The following is a 21,213-nucleotide window of genomic DNA, read 5'->3' on the forward strand; positions in this document are numbered from 1 at the left end:
GTTTACTGTGGTAAGGAGGCATTCTGGCTCAGCTCATATGGTTTCTTTAGGGCTTTTTAGTATGGTCTCCATGCATACCCTGTTCTACATGTGCTAACCATCAAGAGGAGAAACAGATCAAAATGTGTGTTTTGCCAGTATTCTGGATAAATGAGAGGTTATTGACAAAAACAGGATGCCTTCCAAGTACGTCCACCACAGCTCACTGTACTTGCAAAGCAGGAAATAGAGTGAAGGTGTGTTCTTGCCCAGAATACATGGGAAACAAGAAAAAATCCCAAACCTTTAAAGTAACACATTTTTCTGGCAACCTACATTTCTTACTAAGCTGGAAAGGTAAAAGGACATATTTAAAAAAAAACAAAAACAACAAAACCCAAAACTATTTCAGTGGTGATAGTAGTTTGAGATTTGTTTTTATTTTCAGGAAGACTTTATGGAAATAACCTTGATTTTATAAGGCTGTGCTGTATTTTATACCCCAGTTAGAAAGAATGATTGCATTTAATATGGAGAGCTGAACAATTAACAGAGTTAATAGTCTTAAAGATAAGATAGGAATGCTTTCTGTATGTGATCCTGAGGTCATCAGATTTAAAAAAAAAAGCAAGAAAACCACATGAACAAAACCATTATTGTGTGGCTTACTCTTCACAATTACTGCAAAATTTACTTTGAGAAATTATTTCTTACTCAAATTTACATTTTCACTTATCTCAAAGAATTGCTTCACAGTTTGACTAATTACACAGTTTTAAGACTTTTGCTTACCTTAGGCTGATATTTCTTGGCTGTCAGTAGTAGATGACTTGGTTTAGACTATTTTATACAACAAGCTGCAGTGTCATTCAGAATCTGTAAAGCAGTGCAGGTGTCCAATGTGAAAAGAAATCTGCTGTGTGGGAGTCTGAATACTAGTGAACAGTATAAAGCTTGAACTGACATAAGACCAAAAGCTGTTCATCATTAGATTCTTTCGTCAACTGCTCTAATTCCAGGACTGCATTCTAATCCACCTAAGGCTGAAAGAAAACATATTAATATTTTACCATAGTGATTTAGCATACATTAATTGTTCATGATGTACTTCATGATGCCAAAAATCCCCCAGAAAGCACATTTTTATGAGTGCAAGATTTGACTGTAAGAAGTTTCCTTAGCAAAACATGAAAAAATAGTATAAAGAATGTCTTTCCTATAGCATACATTTTTCCATATTAAAAAATCAATTGAAATGAGTTTTCATATGACAGAAGTATGAAGGGTCAATTCATTCCCTCTCTTTAGCAGTCACTAAGGGACCTGTTTTGGCAGCATTGAAGAAGTTCTGCTAATAGCAGAGGGAATAGCAGGATTTGATCATGTCATACATGATATCTTCCATCTTCCATTCATTCCCTTATTTTAAATTTACTTATATGCCAGAATGTTTTCGGGACTGGCTTTTTGAAATAAAAATATTCAATGGATATGTTTGTAAGCATATGATTTTGGTATTAAAAAGCCAGATAATATTTATAGAACATATTATCAAAAAGTGTACACTGACAAACAATAGATAATTCTAGTTAACATGTAAACCTTTTTATATTATGTTAACTAGCAAATTAAGGCAATGAATCATTTGTTATGTAACTAATAACTAGTTTAATAGCAAATACTGTACAAATACAACAAATGATTGTAGCAAATACAACAAATTCTGCTACAGAAGAAACTTTGCAAACTGAGCCATCAGGTAATATAAAATTATTTCATCTCATTATTAAATTGCAGTGATTTCCTAAATGATGTGGGCTGTAAACAAAAAGCTTTCCATCAATCTTAATTTAATATACTTCTTTAAGTAAAAGAAAGAAATATTAGCTGTGTTTAAAAATTGTGAAACCTTGTACACTTCCAGTACTGTGAAATGATGCTGAGTGAGTTTTTCCATGGCTGTAGGCAGCAAATATTCTAAATTTTCAGTCATATTCTCAAATATCTTTAAAAATTGCCATTTTTTTGTATTATTTTTCTTCTGTCATGTATAGGAAGTATTTGTAGTCATATCAGTTGCTCTTTTTAAAAAGGGACTTTTGCAGTTTTTTGATATGTCATTAAATATAATAATGGATGAATGGTTTAAAGGAAAGTGAATAGCAGTAGGTTGAAAAGGACAGCCCCTGTGAAGATCCTCCAAAATCTGAGGAGAATTTGTGCAAGCAGTAACACAACTGTAAATATGCTTTGGTTTAGGGATGGGTCTGTGAATTATGCAAGAATCCTGTTGTCATAATTATGTTACTGGGCTCTGCTGGAGTCAGGAGGAGAACTGGCCTGAGACTGCATCTACATGTCCACAAGGAAACAAGATGATTTGTGACTCTCAGGTAACCCTGGGGACATGGATATTAGAAGGATGAATTTTTAAAGGATTTTTTTTCTAGGTCTTTTTATGTAAAATTTCCTCCTTCGTTGGTAAATTGTCATAAATTGCTTTTTAAAATATTTATTTATTTATTTAATCAAGTCATTGGTTCATGGTGCAGCTACTTTTACTGAGTAGGAACTGCAGACACTTTTCCATTCAAATATGCATTTCAATGCTGTATATACAGTTACTAGCTCTTATTAATTAGGCAAAAACTGGGTAGTTTTCCTACATATGTAACCTCTATGTAACTGTTTTTCAGCAGTGTAAAGGGTAGTTTTTTGTAAAGAATATATTGAGAATAATAACATTTGAAATTCTGCTATCCAACATTTGAAAGCACCAGATTAGCAAGTGAAATTCTGCCGTTGAGCTATATATTTGGCACAGATTCAAGCAGCTTTACAAGGGGTTTTTAACTGGGTTTGTACACGCCATGTCTACAACTGGTGGGCTGTGGACCTACCCAGAGATAGAGAAGATGACTAATATTTCCTTTCCACCTGTACATCTGAATGGTGCTTGGAAATGCCATGCAGCCGTCATATCTGGTATGAAGAGGGTGTAGAGCAGGAAGCCACTGTCTGAGAGTCTGCAGGGTACAGTGCCTGGAGCCATTGCAGCAGCACAGTGTGTGATGGAGGGGATTTATGAACTGGCCGTGCTGCAGACTTATGTGACTTGAAGCCTTGCTTAAGGATGCCTACAGAGCTAGGTCATTGCTGGTGGGAAAGAGCACTATAAGCTGTAAAATGGGAGATTTTACAGCTGTCTTTTAAAACTTGTAAGTGGGTGATTTGGGTAGAGTTTGAGATAGTCCATAATCATATCATATTTCCTTATTGTTCTGAAGTGAGACAGCAAAATGGCATATAAACTTACATTCTCTACATAGAACAACCAGAGTAGTTTGTTTAGAACTGTTTGTACCATACATTGACAACAAAATGTACAGCAAAGCATGAGGGATGGGAAGCTTCCTGCACGTCCTTGGGTTCATGCAAGAACTGGAACCAATACAACTCCTGATAAGATTATTTCAAAAAGCATTCCAAGATTATCAGAAGGGTTGCACTGTATCATAAAAGAAAAAAAATACCCAGGTATTTCAGCATGGAGAAGCAGTTTTCCAGCTCCTCCCATTGCTTCACGTAAGTGACACAGTTATAGTTAACTTTGGATTATCAATCACTGTGAAACAGAATGGGAAGGTTGTACATTTGAACAGCTTTTCCACTGCTTTTGCATTCAATGATGCGGCTCTCAGAACCCATTCTGGACATGGAAATGGCAAACTACAGTGAAGTTTTAGATCCAACATATACAGCACTGGAGTTCGAAACTATGCAGATTCTGTATAATGGCAATGGTGAGTTCTGCCCTGTGAGGCAAATTCAAGCCAGTTAACAGAAGTGAAGTTTAGTAATGCTATAAGGTATTACTTAAATGTTTTATTAATGGAGCATTTGGGGGTTGTTTTCAAACTACAAATCTGCTCTCTTACACTTCATCACTGACTCTGAGTTAGTAACATTGTAATTCTTTAAGGAAAATAAAAGAGAGGTTATATATAATAAAGTAGCTATACTGTCACCAGTCTGTTAATCAAAGGGAAAAAAAAGGTCTATTCAGCAGTTGTTTTATTTACTGTAAGACGAATGAATAACTAGTATTGACAGTTTGGACATGGAAGTATATTTTGTATATAACTTTCAAAAGGAAAGGACAAAGTTATGCAGAGGTTTGTGGAAGAAATTAGCTACTGTTTCTTGATGCCTAGTTTCTAATTGTTGGACCAATATTTTTTTTTATTTAAGTGTTAATCTAGCCTTTCTAGCTACGTGTGTATATGCGCAAGAGTGATTTAAAAAGAATCACATCGACTTTCTAGAGGATAATGTTTAGTTGAGAAAAAGATTTTGCGTTTGGCTAATGTAACACTTTTGGCAGATTTTTTTATATGCAAGTTTTAAGAAATGTTGTCAATAATTTATACTTGAAATACAAAGCATACCATTTCATTATGCCATCGAGAACTGACAAAAAAAAGAAATGTGAATAAAAGTATCAGGCAAGTTAAACTACTCAAAAATGGCCTTTCAAATCTTTTAATACACTAAAAATGTTGGTTTATTGTGTCTTAAAATACAATTCATAGATCTGTAGCAGTATGGCAGAGCCAATATGTAGTGATTTGCAGGAAAAATATTTAGCACCTGCATTTCCACATATTCCTGCCATATAGAACCTAATTAAGTTTTTATTGTTGGGCTTTAAGTTTTATCTGGATTTCTGATGTTAAATTACAGCAAGCTTAGTAAACAGAAGGGTAGATTTGGTTATCGATTTAGGAAGAAAAAGCAGAACTTTATGTGCTAACTAAATTTGTAGCTGTCAACAATGTATATAACTTTAGATGATTTCTCTGCTTTTTGTTCTAATATGGGTATTTCATTAGTCTTTTTTTTTTTGCTGAATAGCACCCTTTTGGATCTGTTAATGTTAAATAAAATGAGAAGGCAGATTAGGGAGGTTGTGCTTGGTTGCATTATGTGTTGGCAATAGAGCTGGTTAAATTATCACTGTAAGTGATTAGCTTGATAATTATTAATTATTAGCTGCAGCCTTTTTATGTTTAGAGTATGTTTTGTGTTTAGCCTAAGTATTTTCTTACAACATTTATAAAAACATTGTCTTGTTACAGTGCCAGTTCGGAACTGAAAGCTGCCTGTGAACCTTCCTGTGTATCTTTTCTAGTTGTTTAAATTAATTAGGAACATTTAGAGAAGTCTAACAAGGCACATTGAGACAGATTACACAATTCTGTTGAAATCAAAGAATTTTTCAATATCAGGTCAATTTTCTAGACATTTTGGTTCAGAATAATAACAAAGAAAATAAGTATGCCCATATGCATATATATACATATATATGTGTGTGTGTGTGTGTGCACAACTTACATTGCTGTGAAATATTTCATCATAACATTTACATATTGTATTTTTAATTATTCTGCTATATGATGCAAAGTAACAAAAGTCCAAAGGAAATGTCTTATATTTCTCTAAAACAATTCTGTAACCTAATTTAAAAACAGTTTACAATTTTCCATGACAATCCTGATTTTAAAATAAGTTCTTTACAGAACTGAATTTTTACTTCTTAGATTTCTTTCTTATAATAAATTTTAATGTAACAGCTCTGTTAAATGGACAAAAAAAATCAAGAAGGGTTGCTTCTCTCTGTATCTAAAGAAATTTTGTAACTTTTAAGTTCTGTGGGACACAATGAAAATTCTATAATGTATTTGTGTTATACATTTCAGTTGGATCTATACAATATGAGTAATATTATATATCAATATTAACAGTTTTGCTGTTCATCCTGTATACTGTTCATGAACTCATGTACTTGACTTCTGAATTCATATCTGCATAGCTAATTAATGTGACACTCTTTCCTCTCCTGGACAAAATAGCTACAAATGCTTAGGGTATGTTTTCTGTCTATTTAAACCAGAAGCAAAAAAGAAAAAGCTATTTTGCAGTTGTTTCTTTGAACACGTCTGTTAACACTTTGTCTCAAAGAATAAGTATATCTGGTTTGATTTCATGTGAACTTATTCAGTAGTGTTTACCATATTCAGTGACTAATTGTTAATCACTTAGATAATATTCTGTGTAAGGACAGACTGCACCAGTGCTCCTGTAAAGAATATCTTCAAGGAAATAACAGATAGTGCTCTTAGCACATGTTTTTGTGGTTTATTTTTTTTAATTAAATTGTACAAAACCCTTCTTTTTTGTTTCTTTTTTCAATGTCCTAAATCTTTGTATGAGAGTTGCCAGCTATTGCCATCTTGTATGAGAACTTATACATGAGATCTTTACCAGTTAAGACCGTTTTGTGACAAAGTTACTCTTCATGTTATTAGGAGTGAATGTGTAATTATAAATGCAGAAGTGCACTTTAATTTTTAACTCTTCAGCTGCAAAGAGTTTAGAACACGATTATTTGTTGTTATGAACTCCATAAATTCTTTTAACATCTCTCTCATTTTGAAAGTGTTCATGTCAGTAAGAATCAGACGTCATCAGATGGGCCATGCTATGTAAATCATAAGTGGCAATTAAACGAGAAAAGGCCAGAAAAAGCCTCTCTTCAAGTACAACTTGCTCATGGGGTGTTTTTTGGGAGTCTTATCCATAACTATGTATGTTCTTGTCTCGTCAGACAGTTCAGGAGAAGCTGTCAACATGAATGCTGCTGACAACGGGGTCAGTAGTCTCTGTGCAATATGTGGAGACCGAGCAACCGGAAAACATTATGGTGCTTCCAGCTGCGATGGATGCAAGGGATTTTTTAGACGTAGCATAAGGAAAAACCACGTCTATTCATGCAGGTATTCCAAAAATTTGCCTAGAGGCAGTAAATTAATGAATTTAAGCAAAATTATATTCAGACCTTATCAGAATTTTTGGACTATGTCAGGGGATTTTCAGCTTTTTCTTAAGGAATGCTACTTGATATTACACATTTCAGAAACTATGTTCCAGATGCTTGATGATATGGTTGATATCATTATGTCACTCAGAAGCTGTTTCACTCTTTTATTTATGATTACAGAGGTCATCTTCTGAAAAAAAAGAAAAACAAAAAGAAAAATGCTCATATTTTCTCTGCAATGTAAAAACTGTAATTCTTAACTGTTTTCTAAAATTCTTTCCTTATGAAGGTAGTTTCTGAATAGAAAGTCTAAGATTTATGAGTCTTGTTTTAAGAGCTGTACAAACACATCTGCACATATTCCCACTTGGTGTGACACACAGGTCTCTTGAGCAGGCATTTCCCCCTGTCTGAATGGCAATCTGTTAATTTCCGAATGGTGCCCAAAATATCACACTGCACCATATTTGATGAAATTATCTGTGTACGCTCAGGGCCATAAACTGTCCATTTTGAATCATGAGCAGAATATAGTGAAAACTCAATGAGCTTGTACAAATCACTCAAGGGGTATATTGGGTTTTCATGCCAAGATTTTGGTAGCAATGGGGCTACAAAAGTGAATTCTTGTGAGAACCTATCAGAAATGTCCCTGGTGTCTGGTGAAGCCAATGCCAGCCAGCTCCAAGATGGCCAAAGCTGATCCTATCAGCAATGGTGGTAGTGCCTCTGGGGATAATGTATTTAAGAAGAAAAATTATTATTGTGCAGAAAAAAATTGTAGCCAGAGAAGAGAGGCATGAGAACATGAGAGAGGAAGAGCTCTGCAGACACCAAGTTCAATGGAAAAGGAGGTGGGGGAGTGCTCTAAGTGCTGGAGGAAAGATTCTCCTGCAGCCCATGTTACAGACCGTGATGAGACAGATGTCCCTGTGAAAACCATGGAAATCAACAAGGGAGCAGATATCTACCTGCAGCCCATGGAAGACCCCCTGCTGAAGAAGACAAATGCCTGAAAGAAGGATGGGACCCTGTGGGAAGACTGTGCAGCAGCAGGCTCCTGGCTGGACCTGTGGTCCCATGGAAGGAGGAGTCCACACTGAAGAAGGTTTTCTGGCAGGACTGTTGACCCTGCAAGGGACCCATTGCTGGAGCAGCACAATCCTAAAGGACTGCATGCTGTGGAAAGTACCCATACTGGAGCAATTAATGAAGAACAAAGCCCATGGGAAGGACTAACATGGGAGAAGTTTGTGGAAAACTGTCTCTGTTCAGAGGAACCTAACAATGGAACGGGTGAAGACTGAGAGGAGTCCTCCCCTTCCTGAGGAGGAAGCAGCAGCAGAGACCACATGTGGTGAACTGACTGTAGCCCCCATGCTCTCTCCCCCTGTGCCATTGCATGGGAAATGATAAAACTTTTATACAAATGCTTGTTACTGGAAATGTTGTTTCCTACACTCGTCTTTGGTTGTGTAATATTCTTATAAGAAAACCTCTCCCTTATAGACGTGGCACAATGATATAGATAGACATTCCCCTAAAATGGTGTGTCAAGAGCTGGCATACGTGACTTCAGGAAGAGCTCTGCTTTTGCAGTGTCTGTTTATCTAAAAAACACACGCAAAGAAAAAAGGCAGACCTAGACAGAGAGAGGGGCAAATGGCTCATATGCATTCCCTTTAGACACACCTGTAGATGTGCATAATAGCCTGGGTGAGCTGCCATGCAGTGTCATGCTCCATGTATTTCCTCAAGTCTTTATTTCATTGTGCTGGTTCCTCTCATTTCCTGTTTAGGTTGCCACCTGTAGGGATAAAACATGCAGCTTGTTCATTGTTATCTCCCAGAAGGAGTAAACACTGCCAGACAAGGGTAATGGTTTTTCAGCTAAGGGGCTTCTCCATGCCAGCAACATTTGGCTTTTTCCTTGATTGTCCTTTCCTTTTTCTTTTTGCAGTTTTCTTTCTTTTTTTTTTTTTTTTCTTCCACTGTCATTTGATGGAGCCAGTTACTGACGTACCTCACAAATCAGTTGAGGTGTAAATGATGTACATAACTACAAAATTTTCCACACTTGCCTATCCCAATGCATATATGTGTTTATGCACACACATATATTCCTGGAAAATTAGCAGGTATAAAACACCTCTCAAAACTGGTTAATAAAGAATAAGCAGTGCAACTGAAGATGAGGGTCTGTGGTTATAGACATTATTCTGGCAGGAAAGATTAGTTGGTTTTCTTCTTTGTAATCAGGGTGCTACTTTATTAATATACATTTACCTTTTCTTGTCTCTGATAGATTCAACCGACAATGTATTGTTGACAAGGACAAAAGGAATCAATGCAGATATTGTCGTTTAAAAAAGTGTTTTCGAGCAGGAATGAAAAAGGAAGGTAATGCAGTCATTTATTATTTGATATACAAAGAGAAAAAATCTGAATATGCTTTGAAATATAATGAAAATTCTAAAAAACTCCAGCAGAATAAACCAATGGAAAGTCTGCTACAATACGTTTGTAATGGGCAAGTGCTTTTGTACTGAGGTGAAATATACATCTTCTAACTCTCAAGTGGGTAAGCAGCTCTAGCACTTGGAACATCAGCAAATTCATGGATTTATAGTGAATTTGCAACTGTTTAATTCATGAATTCTGGCACCAAATTCATTTATTTCTACATATTGAGCTATATGCTGTAATATTTCAAACCATGAGATTTTACTTAAAATGTTTACCAAATCTGAGAAATGAAATCTCTGTCTGGCTTTTTTTTCCCCCTGCCCTAAGTAATAACAGGGCCAATTTACTGGTTCTTTCCTTAAATTTTAACATATGAAGCATTCAAGCCAGACAAAGGACTGTGAAGTTGAGTGAAAAAGTAGTGAGTAGAGTAGTGGTAGCTGTCAGTGGAATGTCCATGTTAATTAACAAAAAATCTAATTTCCCTAGGGCTTAATATAGGAAAATTGCTACATATGCATCTCACTGACAGATATGAGAAACATGTGTCACAGTGATTCTGTCAAAGTGGAAGAACCAGATCACCACAGGAACAGAACAGTAGAGAATGAAGAACAGTGCTATTATTAGAGATTTTGGGGTTTTTTGTTGTTTGGGTTGTTGTTTCAAGGACAATTATGATGTAGAGGCAAAAGATGTCCATGTCCATTTCAAATACACACTCAAAAGTGGTTTGTCACAAACTTTGCTGTCTTTTTTGTCTGAAGCATGGTGCATCTGCTTGCAGGCCAGTCTGAAATGTGAATGCTTAGTTCTCTTGTAACGTGGTTATCATTCTTTTCATCTGTACAAAGGTAACTTTTTCTTTATGCTCTTAAGTATCTGTCCTGTAGCAGTACTTTGCTAGTGATCATGGTATTGGTATGAGACAAAATTGATTTTTCTCCTTGAAGCTGGATAGAGATATTCTAAACAGCGTTACACAGGATATGAAGTAGGTTTGCCTGCTATTGTGGATCTCCTTTAAGACACTTTGGCCTTTTGGAATATGAGCCATTAAGTCAGTAACATGTTATATATATGTTATCAAATTGATGTGAAGAAAAGGGAAGATCTGTGTATAGATAGCAGCCCTAGAAGTTTTGCAAATAGCAGAGCTTACAGACTTTCAAAACCTGGAATAAAGAGTAGTTTGTCTCAGAAGGGACATCTGGAGTTCATCTAGTTCAGCTCCCACATAAACCAAGGCTGACATCTAGGTTCAGTCAGGTTGCTTGGGATCCGTACAGACAGATTTACACAGTCCTTGAGAGGGAAGATTCAACAATCTCTTGCTCTGCAAGCTCTTCCAGTACTTGACCACCCTCATTGGGCCCAACAACTCGTTAGAATATCTCTTACAGCAGTTAGGATGGTATCCATTGGGTTTTGTCTTTCATTATGCATCTGAGAAGAATCTGGCTCCATTTTCTGTATGCTACAGAAATGATGACCCTCACATCCATATTGGTCCTCTTTTTTCCACATAAGCAAAGATGCCTGTCTCTACTTCACCTTGTGCATCTTGTGGATTACATCTCCATAGCCCCCTGCTGGCACTACCTAGATTTCCAGCATCTTTCATGTGCTGAGGAGCCCAAAACAGAGAAAAGCTCATTTCCCTCAAGATGCTAATACAGACTGGTGCACGGCACAAAACTTTTAGCCCACTTAATGCTACTCTGCCCTACTCTGATCCCACTGCTTTTGTCTTGTTATAACCTCTCTACATGATCAGGGCATGTCTCATAGTAAGAGTGTAGCATAGAGTCTATGATAGTTTCTCAAGTTTCTAGCAGATCTCTTTATTTTCTTCAGGACAAAGAAAGGCTTCAGTTATTAAAAGCTTTACAAGTCCTCTTTGAGCAAATGTACCATTCTCCTCATAGAGTCTCTGTTAAGGCAATTTTAGCCTGAATTGACAAAAAAGCTTTAGGCACATAGTCTAGTCTAATAATCTAAAATTATGTGTATGTAGAAGAAAATTAAAGCATCCACCTGTGGTTTTAAGTGTGCTCCACCACTGATTTTCACTAGTGGTGTATTGCCAGAATACCTTACTATTTTTGCAAAACTCATCAGTGCTGAACTTATTTTAATTATCTATGTTTGTTTCAGCATTCTTTTGCAAAAGGTTATGTTTTCTCTTTCCCGTCTACAACATACTGTGTTTTTATCACCACACAAGATTTCTTCCTGTGACCTTAATAAAAGCCAATGATTGTCCCTGCAAAAAAGTTAATACACTTCTGGAATAAACGATGTGCATTGTTCAAATAAACCCTGAACCTACTCAGTACACAGAGCTTTTGGGTTTTTTTCCAATTGAAACCTATTGTACTACTTCTAAATTCTGTAATGCAGATTGTTTCCCACAAAATAGCAAATCTATATTTGGAAATAAAGCTGCTGCTCTTAAAAGACAATAAAATTCCTCATGCAATACAAAGATTTCCATCAGCACAATTCTTTTTTTTCCCCTCTTTTATTTTCCTTGGCCTAATCTTGGACATGATCTAGGTTTTAGAAGGATCTGACTGTTAGTTTTCATTCTTTTCTTCTTCCATTAGTTCAAAAGTATACCTTCTTGCTTCATAAGCCTTGAGTGTGCTGATTACAGATTCCTTATCCAAAGCTATTTTAAATGCCTGTTTTTGGATCCCATGAGACAAAACTTAGTGAATTTACTGTCCTAAAACTTCTTTGGTGCACTGTTTTTTAGATTGGGGTGTTTTGTTTTTTTTCCCCTTTAACTTAGTTAATGTGCCATAAATAGGCTAGGAATGCAGTGTCACTGAGGAGGAGCAGGAGATTTAAGTTTCAAAATGATCTTACTATTGGATTAATCATGATTCATTCCTGTTTCATTGTTTCCCACAGCAGAGCATGAGTAGAGGTTTCATACTTCCTCTGAGAGATATTTTTTCAGTGGTGATGTTGTGCCACTTGACCCGTTTGGCAGTCTGGAAATGTCCATTTCTGCTGTTATCATAAAGCCTGACTTATTAAATTGGTTGAAATTGAGACCATGTGTTCAAGTTCAAAGGAAGAAAGAGGCTGGACTGTAATTAAGCCAGTGACAGAAGTGCTGATGATTCAGATCTATCTGCAATTAGTTATACATACTTTTTATAGGCATGTAATTGACTGATAGAGACTATAAACATCTATTATCATCCTTCCTCATCACTCAGAGCTAAAAGCAGATCATCTTCTTTGAATGTCATACCTTTCAGTTCTTAGAGTTACCTTCTGAAATCTAGTAAAGTTCTGAAATTATTCTTTGTGTCAGTGTTTACAAGTCAATAAATGATATAATTATTCTTTTTCAGCTGTACAAAATGAACGGGACAGGATAAGTACGAGAAGAAACACTTTTGATGGCTGCAACAGTCCCTCTATTAGCACATTGTCACAAGCTGAGACACTCTCCCGCCAGGTACTGGGATCTATCACAAAATTATTTAGTGATGCTAAGACCACTTTTACTAAAATTAAATACTTTTCAATTTCTTATTGTATCGAAAATAATTATTGAGATTAGTTTTTTCTATTTCCAAAATGCATGCAGCTTCCTCTTCTCAATGAAAGAAGCAGTAATAGAATACTTTCTTGAAGCATAGTCAATAAAAAAATTCTACTTTGTCCAGGACAATATGTCTTAGGCACCTTTCTTAATAAAGGTTTATGGTTCTTACTGCTTTTAAATCAGTTGCTGTCATAGGCAGCTGGTGGCATCTATCTATCCTTGAAGCAGGCTTTCCCATGAAAGATAGGGAAAAATTTGTCCAAAGCCATTACATTCAAAGGGGTGTGGACACTCGTTTCCTTACATTCTTTTGAAAATCCCATTTTTAATATCCTTAGACATTATAAGTAAGGCAAACAGAAGTGTTCCAACTGCAGAGTCAATTCACATCTCACTTTTAAATTTTCTTTGTCTCATCTGAACTTCATTTTCTCATTTTCTTTTTTTTTTCCCTATCCAATCAATTGCTGAATGGAACAGTCTCCAGTCCTTTTCTGCACCTCAGATAAATCATGGTCATTGATTCTGCATTCTTGCACCTCTTACTAACTTGCTTAGAATTTAACTGCCACCTTTATGATTCCATGCTGACTGATTTATACATCCCCAAATGTTTTGTAATCTCATCCTTTATCAGCATCTCTCTTAGGCTGGAACTGTCTGTAAAGAATTGATGCAGGAATTACTGGGTGATAGTCTTTGGCACATATTGCATGTCCAGGCAGACTAGAACATAATGTACCTTCCTACCTTTCATACCTATACAGTATGAAAAATATAGCTATATTTATCTCCTTAGTAATTTTTTGAACTTGCTTATTGTGCTTTTTTATAATACTCCCTAATCATTTCCAACTGGTATATGCAATTCGGGAATAAGAACTGCCTTGAACAGAATTACATCCTCAGCTGTTTATAGCACAAAGTTCTTTTCAAACAGTAGGTTCTTGGCCTAAAACTCCTTGTGTATACAAGTTTAAGTATTTAAGTACAAATTTATTGTACTTATTATTTAGTATGTTTTAGTAGAACAGAATTGCTTCCACTCTGTCAAACATACAGGAAGATACAATCTTGGCCTCAAAGTCCAAGAGACTCCCTTAACATGATGGAAGAGCAAAGAGGTCTTAAAAGTACTTGTTCTTCCCTCAATTGAATAGGTCAGTAAGATGAGTTCAGTCTTGAGAAGAGACTTAGAGGAGGTAGTAGTGTCCCAAATCATTATCCAAGTACTTCAGCTGTGAAATGAAGAAGAGGGTGGGATTCAACTCTTTTGAAATGTTCATATCAAATAAGGAAAATTAGATATTTTCATCTCTTTTGAAGTGCTCATATTAAATAGGGAAAATTAGTTATTTTGTTCCTTAAGATCCCTTACAGAGGGCAATTGTCTAAGTACATTTTTTCTTGTACGGACCTGGGAGAGGCTTCCAGGGTTATGTAAATACGAAAAGGGCATGCTGGACTCTCATATGAGTAAAGGCATCTGTCCCTGAAGGGTTTCAGAACAACTGGGATATGGTGTTACATTGCCACGTTCATCAACTCATTAATGGTACATGTTACACTGGGAAAGATTTCACCTCAATATAAGAAAGAAATTTTTTACAGTGAGAACAAACAATTACTGGAGCAACCTTTCCAGGGATGTGGTGGAGTCTTCATCACTGAAAATTTTCAAGATGCAATTGGACAGGGTGTTAGATAATCTCTAGGATTCCTTTCCTATATAAGGTTGGATCAGGTGATCTTTCAAGGTCTCTCCTAACCTGTGCTAGTCAATGATTATATCAAATCAGTGAGTCCTGTGTTGTACCCCATAAATGAGAGCCAGGTTAAAGCAATATAGAAATAGAAATTGAAAGCTTCATATCCTTGTCAAGACATGCAATCTTAGGTGTTCATAACGAACTCTATGGGAGTCATCCCACAAATCCCCAGCAGAAGTTCACCAAGTAATTTCAGCATGGAGACTGTAGTTTGTAATGTAAAATGTAATTTATAAAAATAAACAGCTCTGATTAAAATACATTATGGGAAGGACAGTGTATTAACTTCATGAGTCAGTATGTCTAACAGTTAAACAATCTACCTCTTCTTTACCTTCTTGTATTATCTTGTAGTTAGTGCATGGTTAGTATCATTTTCAGGTAGAACAGAGTGTGACCTGCTATCAGAAATCTCTTCTTTGTTCCTTTGAATCATGATCAAGACCCCTTTTACTCTTCTGGAAAAAAATGAAATGTATTGAATTTCTTTACTGTCTTTCTGTACTGAAGGTTTTCTAGACTGACTCACTCTGGTAGCTCTCACCTGAATGAATATCAGTATTTTCAACCTCCTTTTTGTAAAGGAGATGCCAGAAATGGATTCATGATTATAACACCTATTTCACACATTCTCTGTCTACAAAGTGGCAATACCTCTAACCTTTTTTCTACAGGATAGCCTTTGAATTATGTGTCTGAGGAATTTTTCACCAGCCTACAGCCTAGCTGCTGTATTTTCCTGAGAACTAATGCTCAGCTGGCTAACTGACATAAATATCTAAGCTGTTTTCAGTGTTTTACACTACTGAATTATGTAGGAAGCACAGAGCTTTACTTCAGAAGTACAACTCATTTTGACTACCCAAGGATAAAGGACTTCACCACAAATCCCACTGTAGGGTTTAAAATGGCACGAATGAAGGGGAACTGGTAGGAGCCAACCTAAATTCATTCCCCCATCCTGAAAAGTGTAGGAAAGTGGTATTGGAAGACCAAACAATGAACTTCTTTCCTGAGGAAGATAATCATGCTGCATAATTTCTTGAGTATGCTTTTGGTAATAAAACATAAAGGGAAAGTCACTTTCATAGGCCTTGTACAGTGATTTTCTCTTTTTCTTTTTCTTTCTCTTTTTCTTTTTCTTTTTCTTTTTCTTTTTCTTTTTCTTTTTCTTTTTCTTTTTCTTTTTCTTTTTCTTTTTCTTTTTATTTTTATTTTTATTTTTTCTTTTTCTCTTTTTCTTTTTCTTTTTCTTTTTCTTTTTCTTTTTCTTTTTCTTTTTCTTTTTCTTTTTCTTTTTCTTTTTCTTTTCTTTTTCTTTTCTTTTTTCCTTTTTATTTTATTTTCCTTTTCCTCTTTTTCTTTTTTCTTGTTCTTTTTCTTCTTTTTCTCTTTTCATTTTTCTTATTTTTTTCTTTTTCACTTTTTCTTCTTTTTCTCTTCTTCTTCTTTTCAATTTTGCTTCCTTTTTCCCCCTTTTTTTTTTCCTTTTCGGTTTCCTTTCTCTTTTTGCTTCCCTAGTATGACAGCAACTATAAACTGACCATACCTTCCCAGGTTTGGCTTTATCTTATATTGGCTTTCCCGCCTGCCTTAAAAGAAAGCCTAGTTTCGTTCCTTTCCTTGAAACATCATTAAGAATTTCAGGATTTGGCTCAGTAGAAGTGCCCCAGCTTCAGGCCCAGAAAGATATTGCTCTCTTGCCATTTCACAGAACACTGTTCCCTGCAGGTGGTCTAATGCACACTCATATCCTTTACATTTTCTCTGAAACATCCCAGGCCTCTGCCTATACCACTGCTTCATCATTACAAACCATTCTCCTCCAGGCACTAAAACCCCCTTGTTTTACCTTCTTAAGTTAATGATACTTATCTTTACACTAGAAGAACATGCTACCCCTTTTATCATTCTCTTTCTCTTAATATCTCTGTCCCTTAATATTACTGCATGCCACTATGAACTCTTCTTTTTTTCTGAAATGAGGTAAATGTCAGCCATTTTAAAGAAAAAAAACCAATCAACCACCTCCCTTCTACAAATAAAAAGAGCTCTAGTGTGTTTAAAAATATTATTTTGGAATGACAAGATATTGCATTATTATATGATTAATTAAAGTTTTAGAATATTGCAATGCATACTGGTAATAATGAGAAAGAAAAGCTTATAATGTATGTGCAGGGTCATGGTCCATATGGTCAAGGAATTTCTCAAGAGCATCTACTGCTGTGATTTTTTTAAAATATGCTGTTAGACAGTGAAAATAAAATTATATGAAATTTAACATCATTCATTTTTTCTCTCCTTACGGCCAGATTTCGATCTCCAGTCCTGGTGCTAGCACTGATATAAATGTTAAGAAAATTGCTGGTGTTAGTGATGTCTGTGAATCTATGAAGCAGCAACTTTTAGTCCTTGTGGAATGGGCTAAATATATTCCAGGCTTCTGTGAACTACCACTCGATGACCAGGTATAAGAAGAGACCAAAGAGAAAACTCTAATTACTGCTCTGTTATTCTTGTGATATTTAAATGTCATTCTTTTCTGTCTGAACAGACAGAGCTGAGTACTAGACCCACACTTTTAATTTTTTTTTTTAAGTTTTGAAATAACACCACCACAACAGAAAAGACATGACCAAAAAGAAGCAGCAAAGCAGCATGTCTTTCAGTGTTTTGTTCTTTCTGTAGTGTTTTGGAAACAGAACTTTTTTCTGACCTTAAAACGTATTTATTTCATTTTCATCTTTCATTATAATATGGTATAAGACAGCATATTATTTAATTTGATGCAAGTTCTCTCTACTTGAAAAAACCAAAAGCGATTAGAATCTCAAACAAATTCCAAACATACTGATATCAATCTATAGCAAGTAATCTTTCATACAATACAATGTACTAAAATTATATTGTATATAATAAATGTAAGGGAAAAAAGCACCAAATCTTGAAAATTCATACGTGTTTTTATGACAGAGGTCTGATCTATCATCACATCTGTAGTATATCCTAATACATCAATGGCTTTCAAAGTAGGTTGTGCTGGCAAACCCAGAACCAGTATCACCACATTATGGTGATCAATTCTCTGACAAGCAGCCTCAGAAGATTAAGTCATTGCTTGGGATGTCTTGATTCCACACCAAAATCTGATTTATCTTGAAAATCACTCTGTGAACTGGAATTGTGTAAATCCTTCTCCAGTCTCTCAGTTTTTTAACAAAATCCTGCAAGTGTTAGGTCATCCTTGGTTTTGAACTGAATCATTCCCTCTTATATCATTCCTCAGGAATATGGATGTGTTTCAGGCCACAGGAGACTCCCCAAAAAAGGAGTTAAATGGGTTCTTTGCAGACCCACAGAGCACATATGTGCACAAGCTCAACATACTCGAATAAGTTAAAACTCTGTTCATGTGAAAGAGAATTTCAAATGCTGTTGCTACACAAGAGCAACAAAAGAAAGCAAAAAATATTGCTGCTTTTATTGTTAAGATAGCGTGGAGGAAAAGAGAATGTATCAAATATCCTTAAAATATTCCTGTCTGCATTTAAAGAAATAAAATAACAGTTTAGAATGATAGGCTGAAAACACCCCTGCTGTGCTTGAAGAGTACATGTTGGGAAATACTCTGAAACCTTAAGTACCATAGAAAAGTAGGGACAAAATGTTGAGAGATAAAACAAATGACACTTTTTCATTTGTGATAACCAGTTTCTAAGGGGCATTGTGCATTCAGTTATAAAATAAGCCATCTGGTTTTGAAAAAATGATTCCTGATCTGGGAGTCAGCCTGATTTACAAACCACAGAGGAGGCCAGAGCAGCTAAGGTAACTCTACTGAGAAACTGAAAAATCTTACAGATAAGTATTACCCAGGTGCTGTGTACCTTTATATCCCTCCTAAAGTGATTGACTTGGATTAGAATTATTTGTTGAGAAATTAGTTCCTTGAGGAAATAAAGGCCATTGCTGAAATTTCAAGCAGACATTAAAACCAGAGGAAAACAATTAGGTAACAAAGAATAAACTAATAAGCACAAGCTCCTTCCCAATGCAAATTGGGATTCCTCTTTGTGGACAGTAGTGGTTCTATTAGCATATCTGGCTTTGTTGGGAAAAAGCTGTTTTAAGTGCCACATAAATTTTTGGTTCAAGAGAAAAATGAGACACTGATAGAACCAAATTTACTGTAACAGTTCATTCCAGCCCACTGGAGTCTTTAGTGTCAACTTAAAATGCCAGAGAAAGCTTTGTCAAGGGAATTCACACTAGGAAATAAATGCAGGTGGTGTATTTATTGAGAAGTATTTTGCAGATCCTGATGTTTAAAATCTAGACAGAATGCTAGAAGTGCCAGAGGATGACAGTTTAATTAGAAAGTGCTGTTTTTATGGTGTTAAGATTTGTACATTCACTTTACATTTTACATTGGAATCGTAACAGTCTTAAACATATATGTAACAGTAATATGTATCCTCTTTTTTTTTTTTTCTCTTATTGAAACTTACTACTTTATCATCTAATGAGTCTGCTGGTTTTTTTGTGAGGTTGCCCTGCTAAGAGCACATGCTGGGGAGCACCTGTTGCTTGGAGCAGCAAAACGGTCCATGGCATATAAGGACATTTTACTTTTAGGTAAATATTGGTTTTGTTTTACTTGCAGATGATGATGTTATAGTACATTAGCAACGATGTAGTCACTTAAGTGGGACAACTGTTCTGGCACAATCAAAGCAATGCATTCTGTAAATGCTAAATAGCTATTAATGACATAATGTCACGTGCCTGTTCTAGCAAAAGCAGGTGGATGGTTTCATGTGGGTTAATACAGTTAAAGGTCTATTGGAAAGGTGAAACCGTAATTTAAGGGAGCTCCTGGCAATTGCTTCCTTACATTTTCATCCTTTCTGCACCTTTTCCCATAAAAAAAAATAGAACAAAACAACACCACCACAAAAACAGCATAAAAAAACATTAGTAAAGGAGCAGCCAGCCTGTTGAACATGTACTGCTTTCAGTCTTCATGAAAACCATTTATCTGGAGCTTTCCCAGGAGTCCTTCAGACTCAGAGAAGACTCTACTGGCTAAAATATTAGACATCCTGTTCCCTGCAACTCACTTTCCCAAGAACCCTCTCCCTGCTTCCTCAACAGTCCCCACGTGGCCACCACATAAACACCATTCCTGCTGTCCCTGCCCATGGCAGACCCCCCGTCTGCATGCACAGCACAGCACAGCGCCGAGGCGCTCCTGCAGGAGTGTACTCTTGGTTAGCTGAAATGTCTGCTACCCTGGGCTGTATAAAGGGAGCATGGCTGTGAGGGACGAGGATGTTGTCACTGATGGAAGCATGACTTCTGGTTCATGCAGCTGAGAGGTCAGTTGCAAGATGAGATGTGTGCCTGTATGGAGAGTGATGTCATGAGGCATTTGTCAGCCTTGTTTGACACAGTGCTCTGCCACTCTGAAGTGTACTCTACCAAAAATGGTCTCATTAGACATGGTCAGCATTGGTGCTGTTTCCTGAGAAAGTCTCTTGGTTGTCTTGGACAGGACTTTTGATGTGAGGCAAGACTATATGGCATATGGACTCAGACTTGTCTCTTCACTGGTGGTGTGGGACAAGGACCTTTTCTACTACTTGTTCTCCTTCCTCTTTGGGCCTGCCTTTTCATAGGTCTAAATTAGCTTGAATTTATTTTTACATATATTAAAACATTAAAAGGACAAGAAGGGCTTGGTCTGAAGGTATTTCTCTCACCAGCAATCCTTTCAAGATAAAGGATGTACAAATGGCTTTCTTAAGGTAGTTATTTCCCTAGATACAGTTTCACGAACAAAATTAACAGAAACAAAAAAAGTTGCAATTTTATTTTGATTAGTAATAAGGTAATAAGGAAAACAATGATAAAATAATACTAAGAAAATTATATATCACAAGCAACAGCAGATATACAAAATGAAGAAAAACCTTGAGGCTTCAAGGTTTATTTTTGATACTTAGAGGCAAGTGTCTGTTTTATGAGTCATTTTGACATGGATCTCTTGTGATATAACTATCAGTTTTTCTTTCAAAAACTGTATGGTGGCTTCTGAAAGCTCCATGATATTCCTAGTGCTCTCCAGAAGGTGAATTAAGATACCATAGTGGAGATCTCCAAAATGGATATTTTAAAAAACTCCAAAAATCCAAAAAGCTCTAGGTAAAATTAATTCTTAACTGAAAATTTTACAATGCTCCTGAATTTTATTAGGAACAGCAGTAATATCCATTAGAAAAAGAAGCATTTCCAGTGTCTCCTCTATTCTATTGACAAATCCTTTGGGATATATTATATTTGTTAGTATATTTATCTGTTATTTAAACATAAATATCTACTTGCTTCATACTTCTACATTCATATACCAACCTTGGTCCTGTCTACTAATCAGTAACTACATGTTGGGATACTTACACATATAGATTATTTACTGAGTGACTGCTATAATTTGCACATATACTCTGTTTGCAAAGAAAAGTTGTATGTGATACAAGGGAGAGTTATTA

General features: G+C 35.9%; 1 protein-coding gene across 5 annotated transcripts in view; it reads left to right on the forward strand.

Annotated features, from left to right (window-relative positions):
* Window positions 1–21,213, forward strand: part of HNF4G (hepatocyte nuclear factor 4 gamma) — a 59,492-nt gene that overhangs the window by 35,961 nt on the left and 2,318 nt on the right. For 2 of the 5 annotated variants that reach the window (XM_088176392.1, XM_088176385.1), the window contains 5 exons: window positions 6,647–6,815; window positions 9,165–9,259; window positions 12,697–12,803; window positions 16,978–17,133; window positions 19,213–19,300. In XM_088176392.1, coding sequence (XP_088032518.1) covers window positions 6,670–6,815; window positions 9,165–9,259; window positions 12,697–12,803; window positions 16,978–17,133; window positions 19,213–19,300 — 592 coding nt within the window. In that variant the 5' untranslated portion in view covers window positions 6,647–6,669. Of the gene's footprint in view, window positions 1–2,185; window positions 2,373–3,044; window positions 3,783–5,538; window positions 6,816–9,164; window positions 9,260–12,696; window positions 12,804–16,977; window positions 17,134–19,212; window positions 19,301–21,213 lie in introns of those variants that run through there. The other 3 variants (XM_088176390.1, XM_088176395.1, XM_088176381.1) reach the window with 3 other exon arrangements.

The sequence above is a fragment of the Sturnus vulgaris genome, chromosome 1, assembly GCF_052056855.1.
Source record: "Sturnus vulgaris isolate bStuVul1 chromosome 1, bStuVul1.hap1, whole genome shotgun sequence".
Taxonomy (NCBI): domain Eukaryota; kingdom Metazoa; phylum Chordata; class Aves; order Passeriformes; family Sturnidae; genus Sturnus; species Sturnus vulgaris.